Genomic DNA, 21,450 nt, shown 5'->3' with positions numbered 1-21,450 from the left:
AGCGGAGGCAAGTGTACACTGAAGGGAATAGCATTAACAGATGATCGTACTATCATCTGATGTAGATGTGTTTAGCATTATCCCAGCTGTGGGGAGCTGGCGGGCGCTGAGTTGTCTGGTTTACTTGTCTGGTTTAGCTGTGATTAAAATAATGATGTGGAGACAATCTAATGCTCCTTAGACTGTGCCTGTATCCTCTGTAGGTCGCTCCAGGTAAAAGCATCTCCGGAATCAATTCACCGCAGTTAGCAGAGTGTTGTTCCCTGTCTATTGCTGCCCTTCATTCTTCTTTTCTTTCCCTCTCTTTCTTTATTCCTCTCGCTACCTCCTCTCCTCACCCTCTCTCACTCTCCCCCAACCTTTCTCCCTCTCCCCTCCCTCTCCCTCTCTCCACCTCTCCCTCTCTCTCTCCCTCCACCCCTCCCTCTCTTCCTCTCTGCGGGAGGCCAGAGTGCTGCTCGTCTACCCTGACAGTTGACTGGGAGCCAAGTGGTCTCTAAGGGCCCCGTGTCTGCAGGGGCTCCTACATACACAGGCCCCAACACAGGGCCCGCGGTAGAGAGCTGTGCCTGTGCCTCAGGGTGGATGTGTTGGCCGGGCCCCTTCGCCCATCAGGGTATCCGTCTACCTGGCAGCCGGGGCACTGAGCAATGAGCCCTAATAGCGGCAGATAGCAGGCTGTTTCCACGCTGACACTGAGCCCTAGCAGGAGAGGCCGGATCCATGGTGAGTAAACTACCATGGGATAATGGCTGCTCCCACAATATCCGGCTCCGCACCGAGAATCTATCACAACATATTGATCCGGGAACAGGGGAATTGGCCGTGGCGTGCCGAGTGCCTTTGTTTCTGAAAAGTGTTGTGCTGGGCAGACACTGCACTGACAGCATTAATATATGAGAGTGCCAGCTACACTCCTGCTGTGGCTCAGGGAAGCTAAGCGGCCACTCCCGTCGCCTTGCCTCCCTTGTTTTCGAAGTGGATTCCGTGGTGGCTACAGATCCAACACACTCGGGAACAGAGTGGTGGTAGTTAGGCTGCATTAGCTACACTAGACCGAGGGGATGGAGCTCCCTGCTGCTGTTTCTCTGACCTTTGACCCAACACAGTGCTGGAGAATGACTAAAAGAGAATCATTAAAGTATGCCATTTAAGTTAGCACTGTGTAAGTTTGTGTTTACTGGGACACTGAGCGCTAGCGTTGAGATAGATATTCATTAACATCCCTTTGCCAGCATGCCAATCAGATCACTTGTCATCGAGCGACTAACTTCATTCAGCCAATTAGATGCAGCAAGCTAATCAGACACGACGTCGACCGCACGGTGGTGTCATGAAGCTCAGCTAACGATCCAAAACAAGATTGTATTACTAAATAGCATGTGAGCTTGTCTCAATCTCAATCCATCAGCATCAGTCAAATGTGGAGACAGAGAGAGAGAGATGGAAAGAGCTTGAGAGAGTAGACAGAGAAAGGTGGAGAGAGATAGAGAACAGAAAGAAAAGAGAAAGAGGAAATACACACACACACACACACACACACACACACACACAAACAGTACCACTCTTGCCGCTTTTCCACCGACAGTACCAGCTCAACTCGACTCGACTCGCCCTGACTCGACTTGGTTCCAGGCACGTCGCGTATCCATCTAAAAAAGTACCTCTTCAATGTGGGCGGGTCGTAGAAAAGAACCTCTCCAACATGGGCGGGTCGTCATTAGGTTTTAATCACGGGAGACGCGATTCCCGGGAAATCTGAATCTGATCAAGACTATTTCCTGATTCCTGGGAAAGGTTATGATGGGATATACAATAAAATAAAAAGCGCAATGACTGCGCGTCTATTGTTGTCATAAGGTAACGTTGATGGAAGCGAAACTCGAGCCCTGGGAAAGAAACAACACTAAAACGAAACAGCGAAACGCTGATCCTCAGGAGCGGGTCCGTGGACTCCAGCCACGCCGGACACAACTTAACTTTGAGTGATTTACAGCCGTTGGCCAAAAAAAGTACCCGGTACTAGGTACCGGGTACTTTTTTGCCAATGGAAATGCAAAAAAAGGCAGGGCGAGTCGAGTTGAGTCAAGCTGGTACTGTCGATGGAAAAGCGGCATCTGTGTGGAGGTTCATATGGACTTCATGGGAGGGGTCTGGTTGGTTCTGGAATGATCCGACTCACCTGTGGACCCAGGGGGTATCCCGGGTGGGTGTGGGCCGGCTGGCTCTGCTCTGACGGGCTGCTACTGGCCTCAGAGTGGACCGAACCCTCCCGGACCCCTGCAGGGAGAGGGAGAGAGTGGGAGAGAGAGAGAGAGGAAGAGAGTGGGAGAGAGAGAGAAAGAGGGGGGAGAGAGAGAGAGAGGAAGAGAGAGAGTGAGAGAGAGTAAAGAGAAACAGGGAGTAAGATGGAGAGATAAAGTGAAAGTATGGGATAGGCAGAGGCAGAAGAAGAAGAAGATAAAAACAAAGAGAATCATTAGAAGACAGTTAGTGCAGAGGAACAGGTGGCTGCCGTGATGTAAATCTACAGGCCAGATACTGATACAGGGAGGAGGAGGAGGAGGAGGAGATGGAGGAGGGAGCATCTGTGTGTGTGTTTAAGTGCTCTATCAATAGCGGCGCTAGCGCTGAATAAATTACCAGCAGGAGCGGAGGATCACTGGCTGCGGAGGATGGAGCATTAGAGCTGACAGACGCAGCTCAACCAACCTCTCTGGGGCCATATTATACACACATTTACATCCCTGAGTATCACTCAGCTAAATGCCTCCCCCTCCCTCCCTCCCTCCCTCGAGTCTTTACTGCACTGCCCGCTCCTCTCCTCTCCCATCCTCTCTTTGCTCTCCTCTCCTCCTCTCATCTTCCCTACACTCCCCCTCCTCCGATTCTCTCCCTCCTCTTCCTCCTCTCCTCCTTTCTTCTCCCCCTTTCCAGTCCTCTCATCCATCCTCCCTCCTCTCCCCCTCCCCTCTTCTCACTACACTCTTCGCTGTCAGTGATGACCGCGGAGCAGAGCAGACGACCACATGTTAATCAGAGAGCTAATGACTAGCGCCAGCAGAAGGCCGCTGTCTGTGTGATAGCCTTTGGATAACTGAGCACTGAGCTGTCTTCAGACTCTCCTCGGTGGCTGGTTAACAGCAGACAGTGGACACCCTGCTGTCCTTATCACCGAACACACATGTAAGATAACATAGTACTTTATTGATCCCAGGCCTTTGTGAGTATATTATTGGTATATTAATAATAACAATATGAAATACTTTTAGTGTGTTGATAGATTTTAATATATGAAACATAAGTCTACAAAAAATAAGGGTTTAGTCGAGGATGCATGTAAAAACAATGACATGAAATTAAATAGAGTACAGTATGTATATCTATATATTATAAATATTGTACACATATACACAGTATAAATCGGTACATACACAGTAAAGTATTTCAATCTTATTCATCCATTCTGACTTGGAGAGTCACTTAAGTGCATTAGACGACATCCCAGAATGTTTAAACCTCCATCAGTGGATAAAGTATTGATACCACAGGTCCAGCAGTGAGCTCATCCGTTAATAAACGGAACAGGGTGACCTTTAAACCGAGTGCATTACTTTAATAAGGCAGGACCCTCCACCTCCGCCTCCTCCCTGCAGTAAACACGCAGGTTTCCCACGACAACGCGACACAACATAAAACCGGACGCGGGGACATCTCCCTCAGACAGAGCCATGCCCCCCCCTCTGCCAGATAAAATCATCTCTTCTTTACATAAAACCCAAATAATTGTTAAGTGGCCTGACCTAGCCAACGAGCCAGGAGCGGTTGATGGCTGTGCTGAGCGCGCCCCGGGAGGGGGTGGGGGGTGGGGGGCTGGTTAGGGAGCAGGTCGGCCTCCGCGTGTCTCCACAGAGGTCCTCATGCGCCCGCCCATCACCCAGCAAGCAGTACATGTTGTGACATGCCGCTCTCTTTTCATCCATTATTTCACCCATTATAGAGACCCCCGCCCCGCCCTGTTACACCACCGCCCCCACCCACCCCAGTGCATCGCCGCACACTGACCGCATCCACCCCCCCATCACATCGCATACATCATCGTTCACTAGAGCTATTCATATCTCATATCATCACTCTATTCATGTCTTTAGACATGGAGATATTTACATTACATATCTTCATTCAATGGTGATATTCATATTTGATATCATCACTCGGCTCATGTCTTTAGACATGGAGATATTTACATTATATATCTTCATTCACTAGTGCTATTCATATAGCATATATCATCACTCTGTTCATGTCTTTAGACATGGAGATATTTACATTACATATCTTCACTCAATAGCGCTATTCAGATCTCATTATTCTATTTTTTTGATATATTTATTTGTGTCTCTTTTGTTAATCTATTATGCCTACTACGTATTGTTTGCCTGCCAGGTCAATAAGAATTTCAATGTACAGAATGACCCTGCGTTTTCTGAACAAATGACAATAAAACACTTTGACACTTTGACACTCATATCATCCATCTCTGTTCATATTTTGTATTATACGTGAAGATATTTACATTATATATCATCATTCACGAGTGCTTTTAATATCATATATCATAACTCTGTTCCTATCTAGCCTTATCCATGAAGATTTTTTCCTTATATATCTTAATTCAGTAGCTCTACTCATATCCCTCCTCACATCTATGTTTATACTATACTATGCTATAATTAAAGTCACAATGTGTAAGATTGATCTCCTCCCAGTTAGAAGAGGGAGACTTTCAGAATTTAAACAAAAAAAAAACGTCCACTCCTTCCACTCTATCTGTCAGTGCAACTGTGTGACATGTGTAGCTCGGCTGGATGGGTGGTGTGACTGGGACAGGTTTGAGGTGTCGATACGATTATTTTAAACAAAGAGAGAGTTACGGCCTGGTCAGCATTATTTTTTTGTAGAATAGGTTGTGTTTTTATTGATACCATTATTGAAATCCATATCGGTCAGCATTGACTGCAGATGGGTCCAGGTTATTTTTAAATTTAGTTGAAATGCTTCACACTGTGACACATACATGTGATCAAATTCAATATAATATATCATAAAAGTAGTGCTCACATGGAACTATTCTTATTTAGTATCTATCCATTTAACTATCACAATTTTATTTAACTTAATAGTTTATAGTATTTGTGTATTTTATTTGATTAAAAGTCAATATAAATTGTCAATCATTGCTGGAATGTCTCTGAATACAGATTAAAAAAACACATTATTCCTCTACAGCACCAGTTCCTTATTGAGAATATAATTTCCCTAATAATGCTTTATAGAGTATAAGGACATCAGTGAGCACCAGCTGCCCTGCTCATAAATATCATAGAATTAGACACACGGCCTTCCCTTCCTGATGCATCTCTTCGCAATAACTTAGAAAGAGTGCAAATAACCATGGCGTTAACCACTTTATGGCCGCACAAGAATCAATAATCAATAACTACCCCTGGCCCTGTCTCTCCCTGTGGATCCCGGTAATTTACTTAAGTCATATTAAACAGCCGACCGGAGGAATATCCAACGAGTCCATCTCCATCTCTGCAAGTCCATCTTTTCACTTCATTTCTACCTCTTTTCTTCCCTATAACAGTAAACCTGTTTTGGCAGCGTGTGGAGACGACATAACGTGATCAGGGCAGCGTACACAAAAACCTGGGTCGGCCCGGCTTCTAGCGGGTGGGACTGCTAGACCGGGTGCCAGTGCAGCTGAAAGGATGAGGTCACAGATCAGGTGACACGCGGCCAGTGCTCCATTCTTTACCTTGATCTGGGAGCGCAGTGAGGGTTGAGGAAAGGCTTTCTGCAGGACAACCCCCTGGTTTAGCTCTGAATAGAGCAACGCTAACCTGAGTCTACGGGCTGCAGACAGCATTAGCCTGAATACGCACAGCTTCAGACTGCTTCTGCACTAAGGTAAACAATACAGTATAATACTACAGCAGTTTTAGCAACAAGACTACAGCAATACTATAGAAACACGACAATAAAATGACACAGAAATACAACGGTAATACACCGCGGCAATATTACCAACAACACCATTGTAACTCTGTGTTACATTACAACACTACTACAGTAATACTACAGCCATCATAAAGTAAACAGGGCAACAGAAAGACTATACTTTAACTTCAATTGAATTTCCCCCCCCCCCTCCTAAAGAAATAACAGGGCATAAGACAGGGTCTCATAATAGAACTCATAATAGAACTCAGTGTGTGATTCTGGCTGTGTCGGGGGCGCGGGAGACATCCGCCGATATCCACCGCAAAATAAATTCCCCGCCATCGATCGACAAAGTGGCCTCTGTAGAGCCGCTTTCAATGGAACAAGTCAAAGGCACTTTGTTTTGAGGTGTGGAGGTGTGGAGCGGAGAGGAGAGGAGGCGGGGGGGCATATTTATCTGACATCGTTCAGCGTGTCTTAATGCAGAGCGCCCCAAGGACTGAGCTAAACAATTAGCCTTGTTTCATCAGGGAACCAGCAGGCCACCCCGCTCTGTGGCGCTGGGGGGGGGGGGTGGAGAGAAGGCGATGGAGAGAGAGAGAGAGAGGTGGAGAGAGCAAGGTGGAGAGAGCAGGGTAGAGAGGCGTAGGGGGAAGGCGAGTTATTGGAGGCTTTGTGTTCACATTAGCCCTCGCCTCGCTCGCCTCGTCGCATTATGAATCAATTTCTCACTATGAAAGAAGCTTTAACACTTAAGCTATTTTAGTGGAAATGCATTATGTAAGTCATCGGACGCAGAAGGGGAGGGACAGAGACAGAGAAAGCTAGGAGAGAGATGGAGAGTGTGAGAGAGAGCGAGGGACCCGATAACCATTGGTTCCTTAGCACGACCACGAGTCATAATGTCTGTTAAGAAAGGGCCAGAGTGTCTGCTTCTTAGCCTGTGTCACTCCCTTCTCTGTAGTACTCCACTGAGACAAGGCTCTGAGGCTGTGTTTGCTTTATATACACAAAATACAACATTATGAAAATGAAAATTGACAATGAATGTCTAGTGTTTCCATTCATCTACCAATCCTTCCATCCATTCCTCCCTCCATCCCTCCTTCCCTTCCTCCCCTCTTCCTCCCTCTCATCTACCTCTCTCCCTCCATCTATCCATACCAATTTGGCTAAATGAGCGTTGCAGTTGTGTGAATTGTATTGTATTGTGTTGAGTGTTACTGCATTGATATTTCTATGATTTGCACACAGAGGTGGTGTGAGTAGGATAATGGAGGGGGCAGGATGAATGACAAGCCACCTCATACACAAGGTTTAATCCCATCAATACACTACCAATTGTCCCAGATTGGCTGCCATTGATCTGACTAATGCTGCTGGGAGAGGGGCTGGGACAACAGCCACACACACACACACACACCACTCAATGATAGAGAGAGAGAGAGAGAGAGAGAGAGAGAGAGAGCAGGAGAAAGAGATGGAGACAGAGAGGTAGGCTGATGGAGAACGAGAAAGAGAGAGAGAGAGAGAGAGAGAGAGAGAGAGAGAGAGAGAGAGAGATGGAGAGAGAAAGAGAGTGTGAGAGAGAGAGAGGAACAGAGAGAGAGGGAGGGAGAGAGAACAAGAGTGAGGGAGATAGAAAAAACTTTAGACGGAGAGGGAGGAAGTAAGAAAACCAGAAAGAGAGAGAACGAGAGAGAGGGAGACATCCCTAATATGTTGCCTATCTCCCAGGCTGCCCTCAGCCCAGTCACCCCGTGGGACCAGGACAGACACAGCACACAAACCCCGGCTGACTGGGCCTGGGTATCAGGGCCTTGGGTATAAGCAGGCCCCTACCCCCACCCTGGGTGGTGTTTGAGGCCGCTGAAGATGAGCCACCAGTAGTGCATGGGGCCCAGTGCCCCTGAGAGTCTGGCTGTAATGCGATTAGCTGCATAACGCGTGGGGCGGGAGTCAGCGCTGCAGCCTGAGAGCTGTCGTTTAGTTAATGAAGAGCCGCCGCGTGGGGGGACGGCTCTCTGGGGCCGCCGGCGTTAAACGCTTATTTGAGGCCATGGACCTTACAGGCATAAAATACCCTACTCATTCATTAGTCCAGTGGTAAGTAGAATTAACAGGGCAGGGAGGGAGGGAGGGAGAGAGAGCTCTGGAGCCACTAAGAGAGGAGGGCAGAGAGACAGGTCCCCCAGGTATTCCTGAGAGATCATCAAGAAAGTGTTCTCAGACAACAGGGGGAAGGAAAAGTGGTTCACTAGACTGTAGAGGATAACCTGTATGTAAATGATGTGCTCCAGGGGGGAGGACGAGGGCTTTATTGCTTGCTCTCTCTGTCTCTATCTCTCTCTCTCCCTCTCTTTCTTCGTTGCATATGGAGTGTGATTTTTATCTGCCTCTGCGCATGGAGGTGAAGAGGGGATGGAACTGAGGGAGAGAAAAGAGAGGAGAGAGGGAGAAAGAAGTAGAGAGAGAAAGAGAGGGAAGAGGAGAGCGAAGAGAAGAATAGTAGGGAGATAGAGGAGAGGAGCAGGGTGATTTGGTGAGGTGATTTCAGTGTCTGCTTCAAAGGTCAAGAAGGAGAGAGGGCATGATGGAGAGACAAGGAGAGAGAAAAAAGTTATGTGAGAGGGTGAAATAAAAAGAAAGACAAAGACAAAATAAGAAAGACAGCAAGAGCAGGAGAGCATCACAACTCTCGGCATTTAAAGCTCATCTTGGGAGCCATCCTCCTGCCCCTCTCTCCTACTCCTCCTCCCCCACCTCCTCCCCCCCTCCTGCTCCTCCTCCCCCTCCTCCCACCCCCCTCCTAATCACCCCCCCCCCCTCCTCCACCCCCTCTTTCCACTATCCTCCTCCTGCACCTACCCTCCTCCTCCTCCTCCTCCTCCTCCTCCCCCTCCTCCCCTCCCCCCCCCCCCCCCACTACCTCCTCAGACCTCCTCCTCCTCCTCCCCAGACCAATGTCAACCTGATTATGTCCTGACAGTGGGAGAGGAGGAGAATGGTCCCGAGGACTCCTCATCCTGTTAGACTTCAGAGAGCAGTAAGCCTTTTAGAGGGCTCCTCCCCTTGGATCACTTAAATCATAGTTAGCAGTAAATAGGATTCGGCCCACACTCCTGCATCCCTGTCCTGCAGGAGGACCTGAAGGAGGACCATGCTTCTACCCCCCCCAATTTTCGCCCCAGTGTGTCTTCAACGCAAGGCTGATGTGATTTGATTTCAAACAAAGGGAACGGCATCTGTACCAGCTTTAATTGTTTCAAATGAAAACAGTACCTTTTATTGTGGCATTTCATTCCAAGGGTGAAATAAAACCAGCGGGGTTAACATTGTGGAGTCCAAAGGGCTCTTCATGACAAAGAACAAGAGAAAGTCCTTTCACATTCAAAGACTTCCATGGAGAAGGACCATCAGCCTGAGACGTATCTATCCGAACAATGAGCGTAACGTGCGTGTGCGTGTGTGTCTGTCTGTGTGTGTGTGTGTTGGTCGAGGGGGGTCAGACAACCACATGTCACGGCTGACACATCAAGCTGAGCCCCCGGGGGGATCTGGCTTTAATGCTTCTCATGGCCCACTTTACACCACCATGCACCCCTACACCCCTGTCCTACCCAGCACCCTTCAGACCACCCCACCATCACCTCTACACTACCGCTACGTCCAACTCCACCACCACGACCACCACCGCTACAATACGCTTTTTCATTTATTGTTTGGACCTCAGAACCAGGGAACGGTGTTCTGCTGGTATTCAGTGTCCCAACCAGTCCTGAGCACCTGATCAGACGTATAGAGGTTATTAGGACATTGCATGTCAGCTCTTGTTCATCTATATTCATTAAGGAAATGCTGAATGTGGAAAATGTTACGATATAGGACTGAGATAAACCGTGGCAGGTTTTACGTAGCAGGTTTGGAATTCAAACACGTTGTAGTTTAATTTTTCTAAGGTATATTCTGAAGCTCATCTGCACTCATAGAGGCTTAACATACACACACACACACACACACACACACACACACACACACACACACACACACACACACACACACACACACACACACACAGCATTACTTTGAAGCCAGCGACTCCATTTCAGAGACAGAACGCATCACAGTGTTTTTCCACAACCGCCAGATATCAAGGTAGAAAAAAAAACATAATAACTTTGAGATAACATGACTCTCCAGACCCCCCCCTCGCAACCCCCCCCCACCCCCTCCACCCCCCCCCCCACACACACCAACACACACACACCCCCAGCTGGCCCAGCCCCCCCCCCCCCCCCCCGGCCGGGTCTGGGGTTTCAAAGGGAAGCGTGCGGCGGCTGAAGGACAGAAGGTGAAGCATTAGTCCTGGTCATTGCTCAAAGAGCGCTGCTGATAAATAATACAGTCTGCTGGGAGATGCAGGGGGGCCCCGTGGAGGGGGGCCCCGCGGAAGGGGGACCCCGCGGAGGGGGGGCCCGGGGTCTGCGCCACACAAGTCAAAGACAAGATTGTAATTTCAACTCCCGATAAAAAAAAAGAAGAAAAACCTACGACCCTTCCCGCGCCTTCAATTACCGCCGCGGCGAGCGTGGCGGGCATGGCGCGGCAGATGTGGCCGCCTGCTCTTTCCCTCCGTCGGTCTCTCCTCTGGCGGACATGAAAGCTGTCTTGATATTGCTCAGTGAGGCCGCGCCAGACTGCAGCAGGCTGCCGCCGCTCTCGTTCTCGTCTCTTTCTTATGAGGGGGGATGGGGGGGGGGGGGAGACGGTCCCCAAACTTAAAACAGGACCAGGTGATGGAGGCGTAATGAAAACAAGTAGAAATTGATGTTCATGTTAACTCCCTGTTCCGGTTCACGGCGTCACCCACGCCTACCGCTAGAGTCTTACAACTTCTTGATACAATCTCGATTTAATCCAAATAATACAAAACAAAATTGTTTGAATCACAATCTGTCCGTCGGTTGTGGATCGTGCTGTCTGTTTGTGATTGATACGCACCCTGACCCAACCACGTCTACTTCCTGTGTGTCTCATCATGTCTCATCACGTTGGCCACAGAGTGTTCAGAGTTCTGTATATTCTGCTTAATACCGCTGAATAGAAGCTGTCTTGGGCGAAACAGGGCGCTGTGATTGGCCGATTTAAAACAAGTCGGCTGTCTCCACGCCAGGTGCTGCGGTGGGCCGTGGGACCTGCATGGTCGCATTACTGAGTGCATTACACCTGCTTTATAGGGACACATTAAGCCCCTTTCCCAGCGGCAGGACACATGTGAAAAGCCCATAATGAGATCTGGCTCCTGGAGGGGGGCTGCTGCCACTCAGGTCCTCTTTATCTAGTCTTATTTACCCAGCATGCCCTATCCAGCGCTGCTCTGTGACTTAACCCCGTGCACAGCATTAACGACCGCTTTGCATGGCCAGGCATTCTGTTCCATCATGCAGCGTGCACGCTAAGCTCATTACACACGCATAATAACAAGACCTCCAGGGGTGTGTGCGTGTGTGTGCGTGTGTGTGTGTGTGTGTGTGTGTGTGTGTGTGTGTGTGTGTGTGTGTGTGCGTGTGTGCGTGTGTGTGTGTGTGTGTGTGTGTGTGTGTGTGTGTGTGTGTGTGCATACGTCTATTCATGGATGGGGGCTGAGAGAGAGAAAATTAAAGAAACAGAAAGAGTCACGACAACTTGGACTAACAAATGAAAGTTTAAAGGGAAGTTATTCAGAATGAGTTTGGAGACACCGAGTTTAACAGCGAGCTGATGTCAAAACGTAAGACTGAAATTAGACACAATTACTCATTCCTTATATGTCGACTACTTATAATGAGACAAAGTATTTAGTTCTTTGTAAAAAATTTCAACATGATTTGAGCGCTGAAAAGTGAAGAAAGTGTGCAGGTTTTTACCGGCAGAATGGCCCTGCTTTGCCTGTGCCCACGGTGGCGAGAATCAATCCAACATTCATTTTATTCTCTTTTTGGGGAGAAGGTCTGGGGGTGACCTTTGTGGAAAACATCTTCCACCATTTTGGCAGGAGCCGTGTAAGTGCAGACCATTTGAAGAAGACAGTAAGTGTACAAAATGAGGGCTCCCGTCTCTCCGGGAGCAGCTCCCTCTGACAGCCTGATGATAGAAGCGTCACATCCACGAGAGAGCAAATGCAAACTGACAACAGATGAGCTTTTGAATGCTGAATATAATATGGAATTGTGCAGGCGAGTGTCTTATTATCTTGTCTGTTGGCGTCTGGGAGCGGGAGATTTGTGTTCACGGTGGGAGATTGGGAGGAGGAGAAGACAGGAAAACTGTACACATCTAAAATGGCTGGACCCCTTGGTAACCGGCGCTTTTTCCACCTAATGTCCACTTCTCCTTGGAATAAATAGGAGTGGGCAGGGAGCGGTGGAGGGGCACGGCGTAGCCCCCTGTTAGCTGGAGTGGAAGACTTGTCTGCACAGGCAAGCTTTTAGTAGGACAACAAGCCCTCTCACCCCGCTGGAAACAGGAGGTGGGCAGAGAGGGGGGAGAGGGGGAGAGAGAAGGAGTGGGGGAGAGGAAGAGATAGAGAGAGAGGGAGAGAGAGGAAGAAAGTGATGTGGACTAACATTACGGTTGTTTTGTCTTGGGGACGTCTCCCTGTGGTCATGTCAATGTCCCTGCAGTGTGTGTGTGTGTGTGTGTGTGTGTGTGTGTGTGTGTGTGTGTGTGTGTGTGTGAGGGGGGGGGGGGGGGGGGGTGTTGTGGCCATGGTAATGGTGAAAGGTCTCGACATGCGCAGCTCATCGTATGTGGCGGTAAAACATTTTATGGTTAACGTTTTCCAAAAAATTGTGCGAAAAGCTTTTACATTTTACTTCCTGCTTTTTTATGTAGAACACAAGCTTTTATATGTTGTGTATTCTGCATTAAAGTAATTGGGTTTCTTTGTTTGCATTCAAAATGTCTTTAATAAAAAAATAATAACATTAAAAACATATCATTATATTTTGTTGCACGTATGCATTGCAATTGTACAGCTACGTGAGATGGCCTGCATGTCTCTTTCTGTACCTGCGTGTGTGTCTGCCACTGTCTTTTAATTGTCTTATCCGTTTAAAGAGTTAAAAAGTGATGTGAACTATGTTGATGCTTGATTGGTCCTTTACTTATATCAATTTTATTTATTTTATTTGCTTTTACACATCATTTTATTGGTTAAAAGAAAGAAAAAAGAAAGAAAAAGAAAGAAATTTTAAATGTTTTTTCGTTTCTCTGTATAGCTGATAGAACGTCGTAGAAGAACAACTTTGTTATGATCACAGCTTGTCACAAAAACATTTTCTCAAGATAAGCAAAGTGCTCCTGAACTGCTCCTGAGTCTCGCCTTCCTTTCACAATAAAAGCCCACAGGGGAGAGGTACACCATGAACACTTTATCTAATAGATGATGTTGATGTCTTTGCCTGCACTGTTCCATTGCTGTTATAACCAGTTAAACACTCATCCCAACGTTAACATTGGATCTAAAACTTGCATGTGTTTATAATGCCATGATTTTTAACACATTTCAGACCAAACACAATCTTGACTGTTCTGAGATAAACCTACATTTGGTCCAGAGAAGGAAATTCTTTTTTTTTTGTTCAATTGAACTAATACAAAAAATAAATGTGCAAAAAATAAATAAGAATGTATTGGGTCAAATAAAAACATCATGAGTGGATTGTGGACTGTACTTACTAAATAACAGAAAGGAGTCTAGATGATTGATGAGGACAATAGCCTCTTTTAAACTCCTACTTTTAATCTCCTAAACTCTTCTTCTACGCCTGTAAAATTCTCTCTTCGCTTGCTCGCTTTCTCTCCCCACCACACACACGCTGACCCCCTAGGTGACCCCCCCCCCCCCTCTCTTCGGTTCCCGCAGTGACGGAAGGGTCCTCTGGAGCGAAGCGGGCACAGCAGGGGTACACACAACTCAGACCAACCAATAAGAATGGACATTCCACAAGTAAAACACACTCAACATTTAACACAGTTTCCCTTCATGTGTTCATTGATAAGTTGTTGCTCTCCTCTACAGAAACCCTATTAAATAATAATCATTGTATTAAAATAAATTGTTGTTAACAGTTATAATATGTGTGTGTGTGTGTGTGTGTGTGGGGGGGGGGGGTCCAAAAGATGAGAAATGGGTATAGATAAAGCGAGAAAGAGAAACAGATAAAGAGAGAGACTTGATGTTAATTGACGTAAATGGGTAGAAAGGAGAAGCATAAAGCACGCCTACTTCAGAGGAGCCTGATGATGCAGAAGATACAGCATGACTCCTCCACCCCTCATTCATCCCTCCCTCAATCTCTCCTCCATCCCTCCCTCCACCCCTTCTCCATCCAACCTCCACCCCTCTCCATCCCTCCTTCACCCCTCCTCCCCTCATACAACCCTCCTCCACCCCTCCCTCTATCCCTCCTCCATCCCTCCTCCACCCCTCCCACCCCTCTCCTCCATCCCTCCCTCCACCCATTCTCCATCCATCCTCCACCCCTCTCCATCCCTCCTTCACCCCTCATCAATCCATCCTCCACCCTTCCTCCATCACTCCCTCCACCCCTTCGCCATCCCTCCCTCCACCCCTTCTCCATCCATCCTCCCCCCCTCTCCATCCCTCCTTCACCCCTCATCAATCCATCCTTCACCCCTCTCCATCCCTCCCTCCACCCTTTCTCCAACCCTCCCTCTATCGTTCCTCCATTCCTCCTCAACCCCTCCCTCCATCCCTCCTCCATCCCTTCTCCCTCCATCCCTCCTCCACCCATCCTCCACCCCTCCTCCATCACTCCCTCCATCAGTCCTCTTACTTACATCAAGGAGACAATATATGACGTGATCATGCTTTGGGCAGGGAGTTAACTTTAGCATGATTCACAGTGTCTCACACACACACACACACACACACACACACACACACACACACACACACACACATACACAGATGCACGCATGCATGCTCACATTTATTGTTATTATTACTAGAATTATTGAGTCATTGAGTGATTAACAATGTAAGGGTTTGTTTGTGATAATGTTGATTCTTATGGTAATTAAGTGATTAATAATGTTAGGGTTAGTTTGAAATAATGTTTAGTATGATGGTTATTTGGTGATTAATTATGCTATGGTTAAAGTTAACTTTCAAACATTGCTAATATATATAAGGAGGTCATCTTCCATCTACAAGAACCTAATTGATCCACACCATCCAGATCTGCTCTGCAAAATGTACTCTACAAGCAGATCAAGAGATTATTTTTCTAAAAATATTAAGATAATTTAAATTATAATGCATGTAATAAATAAATGCATCTAATAAATTACAATAAATAAATTGAATAAAGTGTATTAATTTTCCGGATTATACATGTTAACTACATTTGTTTTTCAGCAAATTGCATCTTGATCATTTTAATAAAAATGATCGAAGGAAATTATTATTTAAAGTACAATGTGATTGCATTTATGAGAAAACATCTCACCTCTCGTAGAAAACATCTTTTGAATAAAATTAAAGCACCTCTTCATTTCATCTTGAGGCTATTCAAGTGCAGTTAGAAAATGAAGTGGATGTAATTGATGCAGTGCATTATGGGATCACAGTAAGTGACTGCGAAGAGGTTGTTAATATGAGGAGGATAATGAGCCAGGTCTCGTTAAACAACACCACACATTAACAAGGTGCCAGAATGATCACACACACACACACACTCTCTCTCACACCCACACACACACACACACACACACACACACACTCTTGAAGCAGGAGAAAAACAAGAACATTTAGTAAGCACACGGGCGTACATGGATATAGTGAAGAAGAAGTCCAGGTTGGAGATGTAACTTCAATAAAGCTAAAGGGAAGAGGCTTGTTCGAGCTCTGCTTTTATCCTTAAACAATTGTTTCCGTGGATTATAACTGCTCAAAAGCACTTTGGTAGCCTCAGTATGAAATGTTCTAGTCACATTGTGAATACTATAATTTTTTAAGGTTTTGCATCGCAAAGCATCATAGAAACAACAAAAGCAACCGATTCATCTCTTGAATTGCAGAAAACATCAAATAAAAAGGAGAGGAGGAATAAAAACAAACAGCAAGGCAGCGTGACTTCCCATACTGTGTCGGCACGACCCCAACCCCACCATCTCCCCCCCTAATGCCATCAGAGAAGCAGCCCCGCTGCCTCAGCCAATCACGCACCAGCGCAACTTAGTTTGATGTGCTCTGATGACATCGTGGTGACACCAGTGACACCTGCTCCCCCCTCTTCGCTCACTTCACCCTCACAATAGAGAGAGAGAGTGAGAGAGTGAAGCTTACACTCCCCCAGGGCTAGAGACAAGAGGAGAGGGAGAGAGAGAGAGAGCTGGACTCACCGTAGAGCGCTCCGGGGCTGTGCTCCTCAAGGAGGGCTGGGGAGGAGGAGAGAAGCAGGGGCTTGTCCATCAGGTCCTGTGTGTCGGGGCTGTGGGGCTCCCCCGAGCCTCGCAGGGAGACCAGGGGCTTGCTCAGCTGCCCTGTAAGCATCAGATCCAGGAGGGGAGGCTGCTGGGAGAGAACACACACGCGACACGCAGTCCGGTCAAACCCACATCTGGATACAATTCACGCTCTCCGCCGCTCTCCCTTGCACTCTGGCTCGCTCGACCGCTGCCACTCTCTCCCTCTCCCTCTCTGTCTCTCTCCCTCGCTCTGTATCTCTCCCGCTGGGCTCCTTCATCAGAGGGCTGCTGCTGCTGCTGGAGTGAGTCTGTTACGGATCGTACAGCGCTGCCAAAGAACAGCCCTCCCCACATACACACCTCCACATGCTCCTATACCATGCCTGTTCTCCATAATAATAACATTCATAATATTAGGAACAGTCTATTGGCTATAAACGAGTCACATCTATATGCCCATAAACCATGCCACTGCACCATTAACAATAATCTATAGGCTCATGACCATGGCACTATAATACTTAATACTTAATAATAATAATAATAATTATTATTATTATTATTATTATTATTATTAAAATACATTTATGATAATAATTATAATTATTTCAATAATTATAATACATTTAAGGATCTTATGAATATGAATAATCACAATATAGGCTCTTAACCACACCAGTGTCTGTATTAACTAATTATAATAGTAAGATTATTATCATTATTATTATGAATAATAATAATAATAATAATAATAATAAATGATAAACAATAATATGCATGTGATTAAAGTACGACTTAAACTTTTTGGAATTAACATAATGAATGACGTAATAATAATGAAAATATATTGCATTGTCTTATTATTATTGATGTTGTTATTAATACTGTAATAATAATTATTGTTATAATAAATAAATAATAATTATCATGAAAGAATTTACATTTGTAAGCACAATTATCAATCAAAGTATATATTTATTTCAACAAAATGGCCACTTCCTAGATATAACACGCATCAAACAATTTCCAATAAATTACTAATATAGTTAAAAAGAAATCATGCGTAAATTGATTAGTGATTAAGAATGTTTAAAATAAGGCTAAATAAAAACTGAAAACCAAACTCAACAATATATATATATTATATTTAAAGCTGAGAAATCAGGAAGGAAACAAAATGAATAAACAAATATGCTAAATAAAATAAAACAACCAATCATCGCTCCTCTCGTTAATCTATACAACAGCTTATAGCTTTTCTTACTTTACACAAACGCTGCAAACACAATGTGCATACAAACACAAATAGAACAATCCTTAAGCTCTTAGCTTACCAACACTGCACTCCAGAAAAACCAAAGCTTGAGAGTAGTTTAGAAAATAAAAGCGTGTGTTCAGCAGGACGGAAGCTAGGGTAGTCCCAGGTACAGGAAGTAGCAGGCAGGACGAGAGGAAGCAGTGTGTTCTCCTGCCCCATGAGTCTCAGCAGCCACTGGAGGAGCCAGCTGGAGGAGGCTTCCCAAGACACTACTAGACGTCAGCTCCTCCTCCCTCCTCCTGCCCTACGCCCCCCCCCCCTCATACTCTCTCCCCCTCTCTCCCCTAATGTCGCTCTCCCTCTTGCTCCCAATGTCCCCCTCCATACTCTCTCTTCCCTAATGTCATGCTCCCTCTCCCCCTCTTTCTCCTAATGTCACTCTCCCTCTCTCTGTCTCTTTCTCTCTCTTCTGTACTCTGTCTCTCTCTCTCTTCTATATTCTCTCTCACTTTCTCGTGTCTCTTCCTCCTTGCGTCTCATGACCGGAGAGTCCCTGCGACAGCGTTGACCCCCCTCCCACACACACACACACACACACACACACACACACACACCCCATCAGTGTGTGTGTGTGTGTGTGTGTGTTTGCTGGCCAACACCCCCTCCTCCACCCCTCGGGTGAGGAGAGCAGGCCGTGGAGGACCACAGGAGGTCAGGAGGACTGTGTCATCCTTCCCCATTTCCTTATTTATGAAACAGGTGTGGCACAAATGTCGGATGCCTCCATCTCTGGGGCCAAAACACAGAGAGAAGCAGGGTGACCCCTGCATCCAGTCCTGTGTGTGCGTGTGTGTGTGTTCCTACCCTGAGGGGGCTCTTTAATGTGCTTGTCAGAGGACCTCGGCCCACTGTGATATGACACATGATAATCTATGGAAATGTTAATCAATAGAAATAGTTGAGGCTGACGTTAAGAGCTGTGGGCGGGCCGTTCGATACTCATGTCCCTGGTAACAATGCTGTCCTCCGGCCCCAGGGCGGGTGGGCGGGAGGGGGAGGTGAGGGACTTAAATATGGGACAGTGCACATCAATGCTCCTCTTCTGCAGTCAAGTAAACACCCCCAGCCACCCCCACCCCCCCCCAACAGTCTGAGCCCCGACACCGTGGGTCTGAGTGGGGCCTGCCCCCTTCTCCCCTGCCCGGCTCCTTTGAGTGGCTTGATAGGTCCACTGGAGGGCAAAATTAATACCTAATTGAATCTTGCAGTCATCAAAATAATCAATAGTTCTTTATTATTTATTCTTCACAGTCTGTTAACTGTTTGAATGGCTCAGAGGAGCCGGCAGCACGGGGCCCGCGAAGGCAGTGCGGAAATGTTCACACTTTTTATTTTTCCTGTGAATGAAATTTTCACCGGGGGCATGTGAGCATGTGCAACGCCTATAAAGATGAGAGCTTTTGTGTTTGTGTGCGTGTGTGTATGTTTTGTGTGTGGGATGGGGTTTAAAAAGACAGAAAATAGAAACCCTTGCCCTGAAATACTTAAATGAAAGAACAAAGAAAACAGTGACAGCTAAAGACAGGATCTGTCCATCCCTCTCTCTCTGCCCCTCACTCTCTCTCTCGCTCCTTCACTTCACCCTTTCTCTACTCCTCACTCTCGATCTCTCTTTTTCCTTCACTTCATTCTCTCTCACTCTCCTTCAACTCAGCCTCTCTCTACTCCCCACTCTCTCTCCTTCACCTCACCCTTTCTCTACTCCTCTCTCTCTCTCTCCTTCACCTCACCCACTCTCTCTTTCTCTCTCTCCTTCAGCTCAGCCTCTCTCTACTCCTCACTCGCTCTCCTTCACCACGCCCTTTCTGTGCCCCTCACTCTCTTTCACCTCACCCTCTCTCAACCTCACTCTCTCTCTCTCCCTCACCTTACCCACTCTCTACCCCTCACTCTCTCTCTCTCTTCCTTCACCTCACCCTCTCTAGCCCTCACTCTCTATCCTTCACCTCACCCTCTCTCAACCCCTCACTCTCTCTTTCTCCTTCACCTCACTCTCTCTTCTCCACCTCACCTTCTCTACCCCTCACCTTCTCTCACCTTCACCTCACCATCTCTGCCCCTCACTGTCTCTCCTTCACCCCTCCCTAGTTCAACCCTGCATTTTCTCCTCCTTCCCTTCAACCTCTCTTTACCCCTTACTCCCTCTCCACCGACATCCTTCCATCTCTCCTTCACCTCTGTCTCCATCTCTCTCCATCTGTGTGTCTCTCTCTCTGTGTTGAATCATAAAAGAGACGTGGGGACAGACACAGAACTCAAACTAGAACCAGACCAGGGATGAATAAGATCACAGTAGGTGTAATGTTCCTTTGGACCAGGGAGCCTTGCGACCCGTGGACCTATGGCACACCACCCCAGGCTGCGCTGCGCCATACCGCTCCAGGGACGCTATGTTAATAAGCTGTTCTAGCCGTGGCCAGCTTTAGAACCTAGAAAAACACAACATACTGTGATTGGTTGTTTAATCTCAGCTATGTGTATGTGTAGTTACAGTTAGGTTTTTTTTATTATTATTTCAACCAGCTCATTATGTTTTTATAATTCTTTTGTAAAATATTAGTTGTATGTATTTAATCCACATAAGAACATGAATTGCTACAACTACATGTTAAGGTGACTGATGCGTGTAGCGTTGTTTTTGCTGCGAGTGTGTGTGTAAGAGGGAGCTGGTGCCCAGGAGTGTCAGAGGAGAGTAGACTTTGGGTTAGCTGGCAGAAAACAGGGAAAAGCACTCGGCTCTGTCCTCCGCGGCTCCTCAGGGCCACACATGAAGGGCCGCAGGTCACCAGATGCTCAAGCACTCATTAGCCAACACGCTAGTAGCCATTAGGCTAGCAGCCATCATGCACATAGCCAACACACTACTCATATTACACTAGTAGGCAACCAAATAGTAGCCAGGCTCATAGCATCCCCGCTAGTAGCAACTCAGTTGTTCGACTTGTAGCCTTTAAGCTAGTAGCCAACATGCTGGTAGCCAACATGCTCTTCCATACAAGAAAACACTATTCATGAGGCATGATCATAAATACAAGTCCATCGATTCTGGTTCAATTAGATATAAATGTGACTTTACTGGCTGGTTTTGAATGATGATCCAAAATGGATTATATCACTAAATAGATATATTTTGGTGATCAAAAAATTATCCCAGTGGACTGCATTGATCAAGGTGATTTATCACTCAAATGTTGTTACACAAGTACATACCTCATTTCATTGTTTCATAATTAATTAATGTTTTAACTGGAAATTTGAAAATGTTGCTAATGTGAAAGATGTTATTGTTATAGACGTTACAAATATATTTAATCATCATATATGATATAGTCTATGATATTAATTAAAAATGTGAGAAAATTGACTCGTCATGAAATCTAAATATGGAAAGTGGATATTTTATTAATGTTAAAAAGTAAGTTGAAAAGTAAAAGTATTTAAAAAACGAATATAATGAACATAATATCTAATAAATTACAATTTCCTTTACATGTTTCTGATAAAAAATAATAATAATATGAAAAATCTTCAGTTTCCTTTGTTATAGGTGGATAATAAAGTGTAATGAAAGAAGAGGAGAATCAATATCCCTCCGCTGTATTTGCCTATATTCTCTCCAGACCGCGAGGATACGTGGGAACATGGGAACA

General features: G+C 46.1%; 1 protein-coding gene across 1 annotated transcript in view; it reads right to left on the bottom strand.

The window, feature by feature from the left end:
- pou6f2 (POU class 6 homeobox 2) overlaps window positions 1-18,280 on the bottom strand; it is a gene marked incomplete at both ends in the record, with an annotated part of 69,486 nt that extends 51,206 nt beyond the window's left edge. Inside the window, 3 exons of the mRNA XM_084475195.1 lie at window positions 2,183-2,280; window positions 16,417-16,557; window positions 18,250-18,280. Coding sequence (XP_084331321.1) covers window positions 2,183-2,280; window positions 16,417-16,557; window positions 18,250-18,280 — 270 coding nt within the window. The remainder of the gene's footprint in view (window positions 1-2,182; window positions 2,281-16,416; window positions 16,558-18,249) is intronic.
- Between the last annotated feature and the right edge of the window lie 3,170 nt (window positions 18,281-21,450).

The sequence above is a fragment of the Micromesistius poutassou genome (assembly GCF_964030765.1).
Source record: "Micromesistius poutassou genome assembly, chromosome: 11".
Classification (NCBI taxonomy): Eukaryota; Metazoa; Chordata; class Actinopteri; order Gadiformes; family Gadidae; genus Micromesistius; species Micromesistius poutassou.
Note: the sequence above shows the minus strand (reverse complement) of the source record. Positions and strands in the feature narration are given on the sequence as shown.